Below are 20,018 nucleotides of genomic sequence, written 5' to 3' on the forward strand. Positions count from 1 at the left end.
TTCATACAAAACAAAGCAAAGATAATGTGCCATAAGACCCAGTGTTAGGCCCATTTGATATACTATCCACACTCTTCTCCTCATCTGTATCCAAACTTTCAGGCATAACTTTTAACATCCACTGCGCTACATGACAAGTCCAACATGGCAAGTAAAAATGACAGTATAGTTTTCATACAAAAAAATCAAAGATAATGTGTCATAAGGCCCAGTGCTAGGCCCACTTGATATAGTATCCATCTTCTCATCTGTGGACTAAAGTATATAGACTTTCAGGCATGATGTGTAACATCGACTGTGCTGCATGTCAAATCCAAAGCATATCTCAATGGACACTGGAGACCAGTACGAAATGCCATATATCTGATGGACAGGGTATCGTCACGTGTCCATTGTAGAACTGGTCCATTGTTTTCCATAGTACCTGGTCTAATATATACAGTAGAACTTGTCCATTTTATCCAAAATGGTGTGTATCCGTTAGGTATTAACATTAGTTTTTTATCATATGCACCAATTGTCTTATAGCTGGGAGAATGAATCCTGATTGCAGTAATAGTGTTGCCCCATCCTCCAATCACCAACTCAAAAACCAAACTAGAAATATTGACTGATTCAAATAAACCAACTGTGCCATCTTTACACCCTTTTATCCACACTAGTTTCGATTCTAGTTGTTCAATATTTCTGAATTCCCTGTAAGGAGAACTAGCCCCTAGATATATTATTTCACAATTTGTCAAAACCACACAACAAGCTATAAACGTAATCCATGAATTGTAAATCAACCCCATTTTGTTACAATCTTCAGATCTAGTAGGAATAAGATTTTTGTACACAGCGGTATGTCAGACAAATGTTCAATGTGCACTAATATAAAAGAGTTTACTTCCATTCATGCCATTGCTAAAATAATATAAAATAAACGTTCAATGTACACTATGTTTATAAAGACTATTGAGTTTCTACTCAAGTTGTTACTAACTAGATATAATATATTGATAAGTACCGTTTCCATTATTTACCTACACAGTATCAATTTGTATCCATTAGATTTATTTCCAATAATTGGTTAGATAAAATTATTAATACGGACGCTTCTGTAGGCTTATTATAACTGTTTACGTTCCAAGTAGCATATCTAATGGTGTTTTGTTAATGGGTTCATCACCTCTGATCAATTATTACAAAAGTTTGTTCAATAAAAAGGTTTTCTACATAATCTATATACGTTTTATATATAACAGACCGTTAATATAATATGAGACCAAAAGAAAGTTTTAATGTTCTGACTTGTTAACTCAAGGCAATGATATAACAATAGTGTCATTTTAGTGTACATGTAACGACTTTTAATTTCAATTCTCTCAAATTTGAAAAGACCGAAGACTGGGTTGGGCGTTATAAGGTTTTAATTTAAAAATTAGCAATTAAAAATAGATCGATTACCCCTTGCGAATAAAATTCTCTAAATATTTAAGACATAAAGAAATGTTGAAAGAGGGGTAACCTTACAATGTTCCAATATTCAAGCTGGTCTTATATATGAATACAAATACAATAAAAACACATACTAAAAAACACAAATTTAGATAAAAAGTAAGGGGAGGGTGGGATATGAGGTGAGTCGCCAGCCAGCGACACCCGACGCAGTATTGTACAGGTAAGCGCTTCACTGCTAGATTACAAGGTGAACAACCCCTACCATCCGGCGCACGTGTTAGTCCGGTGGCTGAAGGGGGGGAATCGCCACCCCAGCTGTGAATTTATGAGACCAAGTTTTCCTAGACCAGTTTTTTGCGTAGATTTCGAATCTGGATGGTGATCAGGCATTTATCGTGTGCCATAATATTCTCATCTGGAGAGCATGCGTAATAATTAATATAGAGATTGCTATTCGATTGAGACGTCTGGCGTATTTCGCCGAACATAACTGATTAGTAATTACAGTAAAAACAGAAACGATTGAAGGTAAATGAGTTTATATACATTCATATTACATTATTATATGCGTTGCGACCCATTTGTGTCAATTTCCAGGTCCTACTATTAGCGATTTAACTCCTTTAAAGTGGATAAGTTAATCTCTAATCCAAAAGAACTGTCTTACCTCTTTGTCTGTTCTGAACATTTATCTTCAAATAAATTAATTGAATATTACTTAAAGATACATTAGTTAAGAGTTTTATAAAGAGTTGGCCATTCTTGCTATAATAATTCAAAATTAGATGATAAAAAAAGAAATTACTTTGTTCTAAACGGAATTGTCACTTTTGGAAATTTGGACTAGAAATAGGCATCAATTGTGTCTGCACTGTCTATTGGCGATCGTTGATTGACAGACAATAACTCACCCCACATATTCTCGATTATCAAGTAACATGTTCAATGGCTATGGTAGCCTCGCTTGGCAGGCCTTTCATCGCCAATTTCCGGTAGTGATATTAGCGACTAACGGTAAACGTTAGCTTGGTCCGCCATTTATTGATTTAATTTTAAACGGACGACTGTTTAAATCCAAACTGTATCCAAGCCATCCATTGGACTACAGAGTTTATTTTGTGTCTGTCGTGTAAATAAAGGTCTAATTAATAAGTTCTATAACATCTGAAGCCTAAATAAAGACTTGCAATAGGCAGATTTAGCTCTTGTATAATGTATTTTTAACACGCATTTTAGCCATCTCGAGAGAGAGAGAGAAAGTGGAACAAATTGCAACATGTTAGAGAGAGAGCGAGAGAAATGGGGTTTAACGTCCACTCAACACAAACTAGGTCATTTCGGGACTAACACATGGTTTAATTTTATTTCAATAATTCGCTTGCGCGTAGGGGTCTTTAGCAGTGGGAGGAAACCGGAGGACCCGGAGAAAACCCACGAGGTTGGACAGGCGACCCTACTCCTTGCCACGTACAACCGGGGATTCGAAACCACGCCAGTTGACTCAATGACAGACTTTTTATGGTACAGCGCGCACGTGCTAACCATTCAGCCACCCAACCCCCTGCAACATGTTAGCAAAATAAAGTTTGGCAAATAAAAACATACGGTTTTGTTCATAGCATAAAATCATATGATCGAACGCTTTTCTAGAGTTATTTTAATGTCAGCAGGCCTTCTTGATAATTATTTTACCAAATATAATAATATTTATAACTTGTATGTGTACAATTATACCGCGCACAGTTCCATACAAAGCCTGACAAGGACAGCTGTCTAGTCGTTCGGATGAGACCAAAAACCGAGGTCCCGTGTACACATTGACGTGCACGTAAAATATCCCTTGACAGTTGGAATTCGATATAAGAGTAGGCCGTAGTGCCTCTGTCCGGGCAAAATTTACCTCATAGCACACTGTATGGCGTATGCCCATCTTCATTAGCCCAGTCGTCGGGGAAGAACAGTAGGACGTTAAACCCCATTTCAATTCATTTCATTTGTATAATATAAACAACACTACAAATATTTAGCAACGAGCTTATTGGGGTTTTTTTTTACTATATGTTACTCAATAAGAATAGGATTTGGGAACAGGCTAAGCCTCTATCACCCCTTTCCCTTCAACAAAACGATATAATTACAATTAGTTTACTTAAATACATGTATATAGTCAAAAGTATTCATATTGTGTTATTAATGCATAAAATTCTGAAAGTATACAATAACATTTATTTTCAAATAAAAGGGTTATTTGAAAAACATATTGACTAATTTTGGTTTAAGGCCTGAAAGTAAACAAATATGTAAACAGAATCTAGTGATGGTATTGATAAATGACAATTTCAGTACTTAAAATCAATTACTCAATTCTAAAAAGTTTTGCAAATCAGAAAATATTAATTTATTTTGTTCAAGTGAAATATCCGTAGAGCCATACACTAGAAATTTTGTGCTGATGTATTCTGTTGGTAATGTTTTATGGTTGTAATTCGTCCATCTGAATATAAGGGACATCTCAGCAGAAAGTGATAAGGATCTTTAAAATTGTGTCCACATCGGCAGGTTGAAGAGTCGGTAATGTGTATTTAAAATGCATGTCCATTTAGATCACTGTTTGATAAACGAAGACTTGAATGGATGATTTGCACTTTTCTTTTACCAATATTGTATTAAGAAGGTACCAAGTGATCATGTTTTTAGACATTTTGTTTAAAAATGAATAACGTATCTGAATTAGTATAGAACGATTTAGATTGTTCGAAAGTCGTGTAGTTGAAGGAAAGAAAGAATTATAAAATAGATTAGTTTTACAAAAATAGTATGGAAGGTTTTTGTCGTTTCTTAATGAGTATTTACTCTGGGGTTTTTTGTTTAAATTATCATAAAGGTAATCAGGGGTTAAGTGGTTTATTATTTTATATAAAGATATCAACTTATGTCTTTCACGATGTTGTTTTAGAAGCCAAATACCGACTTCTTTATATAGTAAATCATGACTAGTCATCTTCACACCGCCATCTGATTAAAATACAGATCTATATTTCGTTTCGTTTTTTTATACTTTCGATGGCCTACATACATGAAGATCTAACTGGTTGTAGCGATAGGTCGCAAGTGGCTTTTGACATATGACGTCAGACATTTGATTAACCAATCAGCATTGATGTTACTAGTGGATTACCCACAGTTCCGTGCAAAACATGCCTAAAGCTCGCCCGTTTCGTTGGCTAAGCCCTCACACCATTCAGAACACGTCAATGATAACAACTCTTCCAGATCCTAGTGTAGTAAAGACAAGTAAAACGAAATTTTGAACTATAAATACGAAACGAAATAGGATCTGTGTTTTAATCAGATTGACTCAGTGCGTAAAGCATTTAACTGTAATTGTTCTAACTGGTTAGCTAAGTAATCAGCGCACCCATCCCAAATAATTTCAGCATAGTCAAAGTGTGGTAAAATATATGAAGTATATATTGTCAAGTTTGTATTTTTTTTGTTTGTTTTTCTTTATTCTTGGCTCTTTTAAAGATGCCGTAGACAAATGCGCCTATTGCAGGGTTTTTTCTCTTCAAATGTTATATTAAGTATTAAGTAGGCATTTCTTCACATGCTATCGATCATCCATACAATCCGATGAACGTGATATTAAATGCATTAGAACATACCCGCGCACTATTTTAACGTTAAAATGGGTGATATCGAGACAATCTTGTAAAGAATTGAAAACACCGAATGAGCTAATTTGACTATAATTGCTAATATTGATTTTTCATTCTCTATTTTTAAACTATACTCTTAAAAAAAAGCTCCACCAATCCTCCGACATTCAGCAATTCGTCGTGGCGTGCTCCTAATCAACCGTCCAATCACGATTTGGGGCAATCTGGCCCACTCCTATTGCAGTGCCACGGCCAATTCTTGCAGTGTTGTCGGTTGACGTTCACGAATACGTCTCCCAATCATCTACCAGGCATGCTCTATAGGGGAAAGGTCAGGACTCATGGCTGATCGAGGCATAAGGACAATATAGTGACGCTGGATGTGGTCATTCACGACAAGAGAGCGATGGGCACGGGCAGAACTATCGATGCCAGGATGTGGTCACGGTAGTACACACCAGTGGACCTTCCTTGAACAATATGCACGTCCGTTCTTCCAGGCATGGTGGTTCCTCCCCACACCCGAATCTGTCATGCTGTCTGACGTTAACGTTAGCATGACGCTCATTTACGTGCCCCTAAACGGGAGCACGACTATCGGTGAAATCCAGAGTATATCTGGACTCATCTTAGAATATTACACGCGCCCATCGACGATTACCCCAATTTCTACGCTGCCTACACCATTGATGCCTGTTTGGCGAGTTAATGGAGGCACAACACGCAGTCGCCGCGCATGCAAATTGGCTGCATGTAGCCGATTTCTAATCGTTTGGGGTGTTAATCGAATTCCTGTAACGATGCCTGTCATCAGCATTGTGTGTTTGTTGGTAACGGTTCCACAGTCTGCTGATCACAGACTGTGACACATTAAGCATGTTGGCTACTGCTCGCTGTGTAGAATCCATTTGAAGCATGCCAATCTCACGTAGACATTCATTGAAGACGTCTCATTGCAAATTAAATGTAACACACTAAAGCAAAGTTACGCTAAACAGTAAATCTTATGCAAAAACCGATAGGAAAGCAAACATGGATAGGATAAACCAGCACGCAACAGTTTTAATCAACCCTTCCTTGAAGTGTCAAATTTGACAAAGAACCCCTCCCACGTGTATGGCGCTATTGCATGTCGCACGTGCAGGTCAGTGGTTCTGTTGGGGCGATAAGTTTTTCATCTGTGAACATAATCTCACAGCATGTCAAGTGTCCATGACTATTTACCATATCACAACCTGCATAGTTATTTGCATTTCAATATCCTCTACTTTTTTTGAAGAGTATATTTATTATAGGAAGAACGATTGGCCCTGTATCTAAATCATACATAAAGCATCTTTAAACTACAACAAAAGACTAGACTAGACAAAACTAATTGAGGATATAATAATGAACAATGACGATTTCATTTAACTCGATGTTGAGCTAACGTCCGTTTTGTATTGTAGAAAAATCTAATTAGGGAAATAATGAACAATGACGATTTCACTTGATGTTGAGCTTAACGTCCGCTTCCATCAAGGGTGATATCGCAGACGAGTGTTTCCTAGGAAACCTGCGAGGTGAGACAATTGGTAAAGGCATTCTTTTATACGATATTTTTATCTTTGTCTACATCATACCGTATGAACTAAGATATGCTCCACGACCGCTTCAGGGTACTGCTACAAAACAGATTATAAGGTTATTTATTTTTTATGACATTGTAACTGGACAGACAGAAGGCATCATATACTTATACTCGGCGAAATTTGTATTATATTCTGGAGTTAGGAATCTTCCGTTACAGCATAGCAAAAAGTCAAACCTCTGTACTGAATTCTAAACAACCTCTTGAGAAAGAGAATGTAATGGCTGTTCTGTGGTGGCTTCTGTTTATTGTTTTAATTTGTGGTTTTCTATTGGTCAAATTGTGAAGTAATTCATCTTGGAGCAGGCTCATCGTCCACAGAATCCAGGAATAGACAAAATAAGGAATCAGAGCTTGTGTGGATAAAAGGCAAAAAGGATGCCGTGATAGGATTATTTGAGTTTACAAATATTTCTAGTTTAGTTTTTGAGTTGGCGATTGGGGTAGGCGATAACAAAAGGACATCCATAAGAGAGACATTCAAGGGCTTTAATATGGCTAATTCGTTTGATCCTAGTATAAGGATTATTTGAGTCAACAAATATCTCTAGTTTAGTTTTTGAGTTGGCGATTGGGGTAGGCGATAACAAAAGGACATCCATAAGAGAGACATTCAAGGGCTTTAATATGGCTAATTCGTTTGATCCTAGTATAAGGATTATTTGAGTCAACAAATATCTCTAGTTTAGTTTTTGAGTTGGCGATTGGGGTAGGCGATAACAAAAGGACATCCATAAGAGAGAAATACAAGGGCTCTAATATGGCGAATTCGTTGGACCCTAGTATGCTGTTAATTCCCGACCAATATACACCCTTTTGGATAATGTTAAGTTATTTTTGTACTTGTAGGTCCTCGCTTGACTCTGCTAACGGTTTAGTGTCGTCTGCATATAATAATAGTTTCAGACAGATAAAAACGGGATTGGCACATTCGAGACTACGCGATTGTATGCCATTTAGTTTGATCTTGTGTAAGACTTTTGTAGAATTTTTGCTCTTTAAATTAAGGATAACATTATATTGTATTAATTAATACCTCTGGCAAGTAAGTAGATTCACATATTTGTACTTAAATTAAGTTAGCGAATGAGTGACAAATGGTTACATAAAAAAAAAGAGTCATAATATGCTAAACATTGAATTCTAGGTTGATAAAAGATGTCTCATGGAAAGTTTCTCCAGTGAATTTCCATTTCCATTATAAGGGTGGGTTTCGACGTCATTTGGCTCAATTAACCAAACCAATCTCTCTAATTATTAACATCATATTTGACAAATTAGATAATTGAAGGTCCAAAACCCAAAGCTACAAAACTATCAAACTTGGGAGAATTTGTCAGACAGCAGACAGATTCTGGAAGGGAAAAGATGTATCAGTTTCTATCAGCAGACTCGCTGGCGAGTCTGACTGGATGAGGTTTGAGAGAATGATTTTATTCTATTATGCATTGTACCATACGTAAGCAGCTATGATATAAAATGTAAAAACGAACTGTTGCATTGTCATAACTAACTGAGGAAACAGCAAGAAGTAAATACACAACGTTCAGGGAAAGAAAAGACGATAACAAGGCTACTCAGATATGTAGTCAGAAAAGATGCATGTGTCATATGTAAGATGTGGTGACCGGGGTTGGTTCTCCCCCGCTCTCCACGTCTGACAGAAGGTCCATGGTACTACACTTGGCTTTAATATCTTCTTTATAAATATTAGTTCTCACATTAAAACATTTTTAATTTATAGAATTATTTACTAATTTATTCCATAAACAAATCCTCGAAACAGTTTCAAACGCTCAGTGAGATTTAGTCAAAATATTGAGCCCAAAAGGTTTGAGGTCTACAACATATTTCACCCCTAGATCATTTTGAAAAGGCAATTCTGAAGTTTTGCAACCTGTGCATATAACTGGGAGCACTCTCCCTAACCCTCCCAAATTTAATGGGAGTTACAATTCAATGTCCCTCCACAATTTCCTTGCAAACATTTCATACTTAACACTAAGAAACAGAATACATGACTTAAGAGCATACAATGTTGTGTTAATGCTACTAAAGAGCGTAATTATTTTGTTTAAGACAAAAGTTAAACAAACCTTGCTTAAGATTGGTTCAAAGGTCACAAACTGTCACTAAGTAGTTACCGTAATCCAGAACTGAAACAAGGCCTAATAGCTAGGTAACCAAGTCATGAAACCAAACAAAAAATCACTTAAGAGCGACAAAAGTTGAACAAACCTTGCTTAAGATTGTTTCAAAGGTGATAAACATCCACGATCACTAATTGTCCATACCTGAAACAATGCCGAAAAGCTAGCTAACCAAGTCACTTAAGAAAGGCAAAAGTTGAACAGATCTTGCTTTAGACTGCTTAAATATTGACGTTTGAGTGGATTATATTGTCTTGTTTGGGATTATTGTTCATTCTAATACCATTTCAATGACTTTAGATAACGATCTATTTTAAAATATTTATATTAGAATTTACATAAACAAAATTGAAAATAATGAATGATCTGAACACATTTCACCAATCTTAAACATACATTATACAAGAGCTAACCCTGCCTATTGTAGGCCTTTCTTTAGTCATGAAATGTTTTCTAAATTATTAATTAGACAATAATTAACCTATCCAGACAATAATCAACTCTCGATGTCAACGCTAGTCTGCGATAATTGTTGGATTATCATCCGATTTGCTGCATAACTTTCCTTCTCGATTTAACGATTAAGTGGGTAATCGAGACTATGATTTTTGTCGTACCGACTTTAGTTATGATGACCGAGGCTATGCGGAACTTTCCATCGCTTATTTCTCGGTTTATAATGGATCAATTTGACTGAAATTTTCATGTTTATTTATAATAATGTAAGAAATATGGGATTTATTGCGGGACGGGGCGCAACTCTTACTTGACTAATAAACCAAAGAAACCAAAACTCCCGATTACGCATGGGCTATGGATCTTTTCGTCAAATATTGACAACGGTCCTAGACCCTCCGCACGTTGAAGACTAGGATGTTCTGGGTGACCGAAACTCGGATGTTTTAATCAATTTCATGGATGTAAGGTGTTAAATAACATTTGCATATAATATATTCCATTTGTTTTGTAACAGTTATCAAGGGTAAATGAATAACCTACCAGACCCGTAGCGAATATTGAATATCATAATTAACGTATTCAACGTTCAAATGGTAATAAACAACATAGTTTTCGTGGCTAAATAGATCTAAATTTTGTTAGTAAATAAAATACGATGGTGTATATTTATACTGTAGGGCTACCTAATTGTTTAAATAATATTGACAAAAGGTCAAGTGAATATTAAGGGCGTACACCCAATTTTAATTTACTGTTAAAAGGTGATAAACTGAAATTACTTACATTATATAATTTTATTATTATTATCTCATCTTATTTTTATATAGTAGGGCTACATGTCTATATAATTTACAGTACACGGTGTCTGTTTTTCTTTGAAATTGCCTCAAACATGCTCACTCAGTAGTGAAGCGGGTTGTCTTAATAGACTGATTTCACAGTTATTCTATTATACCGGCAGTGTATCCTGGTCTGGTGTTCCAGTTCCATGCCTATGGCAAAAGCATTATGATCCTCACTATGTAACAATTGTCTATTCAACAGGTCGGTTCAAAAAGTATGGTTTTCATACACAAAAAGCAAAAATAGTGTTCCTTAAGGCCCGGTGTTGGGCCCACTTTATATACTCCCCACATCCTCCTCTTCATTGGTGAAGTAACGTATCCAAACTTTCAGGCATGATTTGTAACATCTACTGCACTGCATGTCAAATCCAACGCATATTTCAATGGACACTGATCACCAGTACGAAATGCCAAATATCTGATGGACAGGGTATCGTTACGTGTCCATTGTAGAACTGGTCCACTGTTGTCCATTGTACCCGGTCTAATATAAACAGTAGTATGTGTCCATTTTATGCAAAATGGTGTATATTCGTTAGGAATTAACATTAGTTTTTTATCAAATGCATAAACTTCCGTTAGCTGGGAGAATGAATTCTGATTGCGGTAATAGTGTTGTCCCATCCCCCAATCACAAACTCAAAAACCAAACTAGAAATATTGACCGATTCAAATAAACCAACTACGCCATCTTTACACCCTTTTATCCACACCAGTTTCGATTCTTGTTGTTCAATATTTCTGAATTCCCTGTAAGGAGAACTAGCCCCTAGATATATTATTTCACAATTTGTCAAAGCCATACAAAAAACTATAAACGTAATCCATGATTTGTACATCGACCCCATTTTGTTACAATCTCCAGATCGAATAGGAATTAGATTTTAATACACAGCCGTATGTCAGACAAATGTTCAACATGCACTAATATACAAGAGTTTACTTCCATTCACGCCATTGCTAAAATAATGTAAAATATACTTGACTCTCGGGATTTTTGGGACTAGATTTTTAATATTTGGTTTAAGGCAACTATTTTAGTGTTATGTTGTGCACAGACGACCTTGACATCAACAGAAAGCAAGAATACGTCTCGCCGAAAGTCCTTGACATTGATAACGTTCGTGATGTCACAGTATCCCCCAAAATGAAATTCACAGACTTAGAGAACAATCGGAATAAAGTGTTTAGTAACGGTTGGAGCCTCCTCTAGCGTCTCGTACTGCCACAAAAGTCTTCTCATGGATCTCAGAACATTAGTAAACACTACCCGAGGAAGAAGTCGCCACTGCTCAGCAAGAGCATGTTGAAGGTCCTGCAACGTCAGTGGGGGATTCACTTGCTGACGAACACGTCGACCCAGTTCGTCCCAGATGTGTTCAATAGGATTAAGGTCGGGGGTAAGCGACGGCCAATTCAGGACTTGGACACTGGCATTTCTTAAAAAATTCTGGGTAGCAATTGCTGTATGGGGTCGAGCATTGTCTTGTTGAAACGTTAGTCCAGGCCCATGTCTCTGCATAAACGGAAGAAGAACAGGTTGCAAATTCTGATCCCTGTACTGGACAGCATTTGAGTTCCCTTGGACAACAACAAGAGAAGAACGTCGATGTGCACAAAAAGAACCCCAAACCATGACGCTGCCGCTACCAAATCGGTCAACTTCTCTGACGCATACTTGAGCGTAACGTTCACCTCGTCTGCGGTACACTCGGACCCTGCCATCGGCAAATCTCAAAGTGAATCGAGATTCGTCACTTAAGACAACCGAATTCCACTGTCTTTGAGTAAATCTTATGTGTCTTATGGTTCACACAAGTCGGTTACGGCGATGAAGAGGTGTCAATATTGGTCCATTATAGGGCCCCCGAGCTCGAAGACCAGCAGCCTGCAAGCGATTTCGAACAGTTTGTGCAGTTACCCTTCCACCAAACATCTCTCTACTTGTGGAGGTTGCAGTGACAAATCTGTTTCTAAGATGACGTAATCGTATTGCTTGATCTTCCTGGAGTGACGTCACACGTGGCGCTCCCGCCCTTGGGTGGTCGGCAATAGTTCCAGTTTGAAACACTCTCATTCTAAGATTAATTATTGTCTGGCGTGAACAATTAAAGGCTCTTGCAACAGTGACCTAAGACTGACCAGTATAGAGCCTACCTATAGCACGTAAACGTTCTACATTTGAAAGGCGCGCATTTTCTAACAAAGATGAAAATAACAATTTTAATTTGTTTTCCAGTTCAAGTTACGTGTGCGTGTTCAGTTTAAGCAGACTTGCATCGATTGACCTCACGAGTTTGTGTTTGCACGTGTTTTTCAGGGTTTTCATCTTTATATGCTCAAAAGTCACGTGATCCACGTGACTTTACAATTTTATGAAATCAAAGGCTTCTTACTACTTACTATCGCTAGAAACACTTTAAAATTTATTTGACTTACCAGAAAAAAAATTTGTTCAAATTCATCAGTATCAAGTTTTTAATTTGGCTGAGTAGATTAGAATTTAGTACACAGCGGTATGTCTGACAAATGTTCAATATACCTTATGCTTATAACGAAGTCCTAAAGGGTTTACTTCTATTAATGTCATTGGTAATATGATATAAAAGATAAGATTTCAGTACAAACGTTTAAGGAGCACTACGTATATGAAGACCATCAGTTTACTTCCACACTCGGCATTGCTAATAAAATATTAAAAAGTTCAGTTTTTATTATCGTCTTGCGTAATATCAATTTGTAACCATTATATTTATTTCCAATAATTGGTTAGATACAGTAATTAAAGATACATTAGTTAAGAGTTTTATAAAGAGTTGGCCATTCTTGCTATAATAATTAAAAAATAGATGATTAAAAAAGAAAATGTTGAAAATTTCAGTCAAATTACTTTGTTCTGAACGGAATTATGTCTTCACCGTCTATGAGAATTGGCGATCGTTTGATTGACAAACGATAACTCCACCCACATATTCTCGATTATCAGATAACGCGCTCAATGGCTATGGTAGCCTCGCTTGACAGGCTTTTCATCACCAGTTTCCGGTTGTGACATCAGCGAGTAACGGTAAACGTTAGCTTAGTCCACCATTTATTGATTTAATTTTAAATGGACGAGGCTGTTTAAATCCAAACTAAATCCAAGCCATCCGTGGGTCTACAGAGTTGATTGTAAGCATGTTGTGTAAATAAAGGTCTAATTAATAATTTCTGTAACATCTGTAGCCTAAATAAAGACTTGTGCAATAGGCAGATTTAGCTCTTGCATAAGGTATGTTTAATAAGGGTACCCCCTGTGGGCTTGTTTTAATTAATATCATATGTGCAGCACGACCCGTCGGTAGAATATGGAAAACAAAAACCACTAAAAGCTTCTGTCATCCTTGCTACAGATCTATTGTTTCGGCTTTGATTGTCTAGATATAACTGGCGTGGATACAAATTGGAATTCTCTACTCTTGGATTTCACGTTATTTAATTTTTTACAGCAGTGAAATCGTATAAATATCGGGAAAAACAAGTGTTCCTTGTATACGTTTTATATCGAAGCCGAATAGTTTTAAATTTTAAAGCAGCGTTTACACGGGTGGACGGGCGTTTTGGCCAGTGAGCATTTCGACGTAGGACGTTTTAGACAGTGGCCTTTTCGGCTAAGGGACGTCTCGGTCAAATTTAGAATTATTTTTTAATTATTTTTATGAAAGTAAGTTTTTGAAGCTTTTATAGGGAACTCCACACCCAGAAACTTGCAGATTCCGATGATTGGTGCATGGACGATAACTACGCAATGGCACTCAGTATTTGTATGCAGTTTTATGTCATCCAGCGTCGTGTATCAGGAGTTTGTGTTCCATTAGTAGGGTGACCCACCATAAATAAATATCTCCATATATCTCGACAATTACGCCACAATATTTATATATACTATTCAAAAAAAGTAGGGGATATTTGATTTTTAAGTGTTATTAAAGTCACCTAATGAAACTGACGAAGAAACAAATGACAAAATGAAATGAAGTTCACATTCATCGATTTATTCCAAATGATCGTTAGACTAAGTAAGGCACAGACTGACCATTATAAGGGTAAAATGATACCCGGGGTCAAACAGCAAAGTTACCACAGCATCACAACCAAGTCAGTAACGGGTAAATCCTCCTCTATTTGCCAAACAAGCATTGATCCGACGTGGCATACTCCTAATGAGACGTCTAAGGTCATTTTGGTCCAGATTGTACCATTCCTGTTGCAACGCAGCAGCACGTTCTTGGACATTGGCAGGACGTTGTTGACGTTGACGTAACCTCTGTCCAAGCATGTCCCAGACATGCTCGATGGGGGAGAGGTCGGGACTCAGTGCTGGTCAAGGTAATGTGGTGATGTTCTTTTGTTGGAGGTAACCTGTAACGATCCTGGCCCTGTGACATCTTGCGTTGTCATCCTGGAAGATGAAACGGCGGCCATGACGTCGTGCGAACGGCACAACATGGACTGCCAAGATGTTGTCCCGGTAGTACTGGCCTGTAACACGCCCTGTAACAACATGTAAAGCCGTTCTTCTAGCAACAGTGATGCCTCCCCACACCATAACAGAACCACCCCCAAATCGATCATGTCTGATGACGTTAACGTCTTGGAAGCGCTCGTTTCGACGACGCCACACCCTCCTACGTCTGTCCAAAAAATCAACAGTGAACCTTGACTCATCTGAAAACATCACATTGCTCCAGCGTCGATTATCCCAGTGTTGACGATCCCTACACCAACGACGTCTTGCCTGAATGTGATGATCTCTCAAACAAGGGATCACGCGAGGACGTCGGGCGCGAAGGTGACCCCTATGCAGTCGATTCCGAATCGTCTGGCCACTCACACCAGTGTCTGTTTGAAGACGAGCGCTGATCTGATTTGCTGTGATGACACGATTTCTCAAGGTCTTGGGTTGGACCCCCATGATGATCCCAAGCATCACCTGCATTCCATGCGGTAGCTATTGGTGCGTTTGGGCGTCACATGTTACTGGAAATGTTTCTTCTGTTAGGTTCTATAGTGACTTTTTTCGTAGTCATTTGCATATTTTAGTATTATGCCCCCAAAATCAAATATCCCCTACTTTTTTTGAATAGTATATATGCCAAGCCTCAAATCAGTTTCACACAATTATAGTCACTAAATAAACGATCATGTTGTACTTAATAAGCTATGACCATTAATCATGTATAAATAATAGACTGAAAACTGGTTCCAAGAGTCGTCCATAACATCCAGACACTTTTGAGTAAAAGATAGGTTACGTGCCCTTGTTTTGAAATTAGTCTCGCTTAACCAGTCTATCGACCATTCTACGTCTGATTGACAGGTCGGGATAATCAAGACTACTTTTTTACGAAACATAACAGAAAGCTAGAACAAGAAATTGAATTTAGAAATAAGCACGTTAGGTAGCTCAACAATCGTTTTAAGAAGCTTGTAAAAGTAAAATGAAACTGTTGCTAGTATCATGTTCCTGTCTAACCCGAGTGATTCAGAGATATTATTTGTACTAAACCAAAAGATGCCGCTCTTAACGGTACAGTTAATGATAAAGCGATTTAAAAAATGAAGCGAACGTAATTTCTAAATCTGCTGTAATAACCAAGAAGCTTAATTTTACTGCTATTCAAAATCGTCAACAATAATTTTTTTACGGTTGTAATAGTTGATAGATTTGTAGAGAATTGCACGTGCCATGGCTATTTATAGTATCATACTGTCAGAAAGTTGGTCTCGGCACGGCGAATGTGCACGCTTCAGTGGTAGTCTCGAACTATCAGCGGTGGACTGTATTTCTGTGAGTACATGGGTCACCCTACCATTAGTGTACGTACCTTTACAAAGAAAGACCCAGACAACTTATGAATTAATGTTTCGTTTTCTTAAGAGTTATATGGTTGTGACCCGTCAACTGTTATAATAGACTTGGAATGCTCTGTAGATCTTGCTCTTCATGTAGTGTATGAACCACAAGTACAGATTCAGAACTGTTTTTATCACCTTACTTTTTTATCAATTTTGAGACTCATCAAGTCACAAGGAATTGCAAACATGTACAAAGAAGACAATGAGTTCAGAGTTGTATAGATACAACAGTTTGTTGTATAGATAGGACCATCCGACCATTCTCATCCGACGGACTGATGCAATAGACAATGAAATTGCGTTACATTAGACAACACCGTATGACGTCATATCTGACTTAGCAACAAGAAATCGAGCACTTCGAAGTCCTGTGCATTGTACACTGTAACTGATAGGTCACTTCTACACCTTTAACTACGGAAATAGAAGCGATAAGATCTCTTAATCGCCGACCCATCTCCAACCTATGCGATACTAACCTCTTGTTTGACCACTCTCGCAAGTTTCCGAAGAAACACCTGTCTGCGATATCACCCTAGGTAAGTGGTTCCCAACATTTTTTTGCCAATGGCACACCTTGGAACACATGAAAAAATAGCGGCACACCTGGCTAAATATATATGAAACTTTCCATTTATTAGTAGAAACATTCCAATATCACCAGCTTATGGAGTGTTTGTGTCTCAAATAATTCGTTACGCGAGAGCTTGTTCATTTTATTCTGATTTTTTAAGTAGATCGAGGCATTTGTCATCTAAGCTTCAACTACAGGGATACTTGCGAACTAAACTTATTAAAACCTTTAAAAAGTTTTATGGGCGTCATATTGACTTGATTGGTAAATATAACATGTCTCTCTCGGCTATTATTCTAGATATATTTAATTGACGCGTATACTATCTCCCGGATAATGTGTGTCTACTACATCGTTAACACTGTTCATCACGTGCTTTTTGCATACCGATAGTATTTTACCGAGATTTCGCCTAATAGTTTGGATGCAGCTATGGCGGATGTGGCGCCAGGCAGGGTAAGCTTACTCTTCCGGACACCTGTTACCCCTGTTTGTCGTGTATTTTGTACACGGTGAACAGTCCATATGCTGATTACACTATTTTGCCTTATTACACTATTTTGCTTATACCGTTTTGTTAGGATTTCGAATTTTGTCTAATGGTTTGGATTGTATGTATTTTGTAAAATAAAAACATGGCAAGTAAGATGGCATACAACCGTAGACAGGAAATGTTAAAAAGATACAATTTAGTTTGTTGCACCGTTTACTACAGATATTGTTAGAATAGAAAGATATGATTTTAGTTTGGTTCAAGATAATAGGTTCAGCTAATTTCTGTTACTGATGTTTTCTGACGAATATATTTTATGCAGGTAAGTCTTTTGATAGTAATGGGATTTTATAAGCCATGTTAAATGTTTGTTTTTGTATACTTATACGTCGGAATGCATCCAAGTAGAGCTTGCCCTCATGAGGCTTAAACAGTTTATTGCCCCCCCCCCCCTTTAGAAGAAAGCTTGGTCTATTAAAATGGGTCTGTCCGTCACACGTTTTGGAACACAATAACTCTCCTTCTAATTGAGGTAGAGTCTTCAAACTTTGTGAAGGTGTTTATTAGTGTTAGTGCCTTGATGGAGTTCGAACATTTTCTGCTTAGAAAAGCAGATAGAAGCCATTTGATAGGTTGATGGTTTGGGACACGTTCTAATTAAGTACAAGTGGTGAAACTTGATGTATAGTTTCATTACATCAATACCTTGACTAATTTCGATTATGAGCATTTTCTGCTCAGGGTAAGCTTGGCGATACGCAAATTGATTGACCGAGAATTTGGAACACAATAACTCTCCTAATTGAGGTAGAATGTGTTGGTGTAGGTGTTCATTAGCTACATGCATTGATGGAGTTGTAGATAAGCATTGTCTGATGAGGGTAAGCAGAGATAAGAAATTTGATCCTTTGGGAAACGGACACGATAACATTGGTTCTAATTATGTGAGAGTGATGGAACTTGGTGTATAGATTCATCACATCAATACATTGACTAAGTGCGATAATTAGCATTTCGGCTCAGTTTACGCAGAGCGATAAACAATTTAATTGACCGATACTTGAGAGCTCGACAACTTTGATTTTAAGTTGTGAAACTTCGTTTATGTCTTCATTACATTAATACCTTAACAAAGTAGAGACTTCAATCTGATTGGTCAAGACCTTGTAACACAATAACTCTCCTTCTTATTAACATTGGTTCTAATTATGTGAGAGTGATGGAACTTGGTGTATAGTTTCATCACATCAATACATTGATTAAGTGCGATAATTAGCATTTCGGCTCAGTTTACGCAGAGCGATAAACAATTTAATTGACCGATACTTGAGAGCTCGACAACTTTGATTTTAAGTTGTGAAACTTCGTTTATGTCTTCATTACATTAATACCTTAACAAAGTAGAGACTTCAATCTGATTGGTCAAGACCTTGTAACACAATAACTCTCCTTCTTATTATAGTGGGGCGCTTAAGGAAGAATTTTTGGTAGAATCGTGCATTTTGGGTTAAAAGCATGAAACTTGGCACACAGATGGCATCAACCCTACTGAATATTTTGGGATGTGGATCCACCTCAGCAGCCCCACCTGGTGGTCGTTACGGCAATTTTTCTCAAAATGGCCGCCAATTTATTGAAATACATATATATCTTTAGAAGTATACATTGTAGAACCATGCTCTAGGTGTCTAAAGTCAACCAAGCCAGCGGACACAAAAATATAAGATATAATCAATTACATCGAACACCACATTCAAAATAAATTAAAAGCATATTTTGTTTAAACTTAAAAATAAATAAATATTGGAAATAACTTTTCAAGCTCATTTCACTCTTTGGTATGGTTTATAATATGTAATTTAAAGTGTTTTCAGTGTCACTGAACTTAAAATTAATCTAAATACGAAGAGTTTCCAAATTCAAGATGGCGGAAATTCAAAATGGCGGCCAGAATTTCCCTAAAATGGTCGATTTTTCGGATAATCGTCATTTTTAAGTTTGCTATGGCTAGTGATATGCGATTTAAAGATTTCTCTGTGTCACTGAACTTAAATACAACCTTTAAAGAAGAGTTTCCAAAATCCAAGATGGCGGAAATTCAAAATGGCGGTCAGAATTTTCCTAAAATGGTCGATTTTTTTGATAATCATCATTTTTAAGTTTGATATGGCTAGTGATATGCGATTTAAAGGGTTTTCTGTGTCACTGAACTTAAATACAACCTCAAAAGAAGAGTTTCCAAAATCCAAGATGGTTGAAAATCCAAAATGGCGACTAGAATTTCCCAAAAAGGAAAGACTTTTCAGATAATCGTCATTTTTTCGGTTTTGTATTGCTTGTAATAATGTTCTTTAATAGGTTTTCAAAGTCAATGAACTTGAAAATAACCTCAGAAATGAATTTTGAAAATGAATATTACCTCAAAAATGAATTTTGAAAATGAATATTACATCAAAAATAAATTTTGAAGATGGTTGATGATTGCTTAAAAATAAAAAGGGACAATTGTGAATTTTCCTCTTTGATTGGCTTGTAATAGCAAAGAGTAGTAGTTATTTTGATGGTAACTGGAATTGTTATACTGGATCTCACATGAACAAGATTTAATATTATTCCAGCAAAACAATGGGGCATATATATCCAGTTGTTACGAATTTATCTATTGTTTATTCAGAAATGGTTCAAAACAGTGGTTCAGTGAGTAAGACTCGCCAAGAACGAGTTCCAGGTTTCGATCCCTATGTTTGCTAAGAAAGTACCTCAGGATTTTCCAGGATGCAGCACGGGGGCTTCTCAAGAAACCAGGTTTATATGTACACGTTGACGTGCGCATAAAAGAACCCTAAACAGTTGGAATTAGAAATAAG

General features: G+C 37.1%; 1 protein-coding gene across 1 annotated transcript in view; it reads left to right on the forward strand.

Annotated features, from left to right (window-relative positions):
* Positions 1-536: 536 nt before the first annotated feature.
* The window catches only part of LOC126812458 (uncharacterized), a gene marked incomplete at its 3' end in the record, with an annotated part of 58,655 nt that continues 39,173 nt past the window's right edge, over positions 537-20,018 (forward strand). Inside the window, 1 exon segment of the mRNA XM_056098407.1 lies at positions 537-552. Coding sequence (XP_055954382.1) covers positions 537-552 — 16 coding nt within the window.

This window comes from Patella vulgata, chromosome 2, assembly GCF_932274485.2.
Source record: "Patella vulgata chromosome 2, xgPatVulg1.2, whole genome shotgun sequence".
In the NCBI taxonomy this organism is placed as follows: domain Eukaryota; kingdom Metazoa; phylum Mollusca; class Gastropoda; family Patellidae; genus Patella; species Patella vulgata.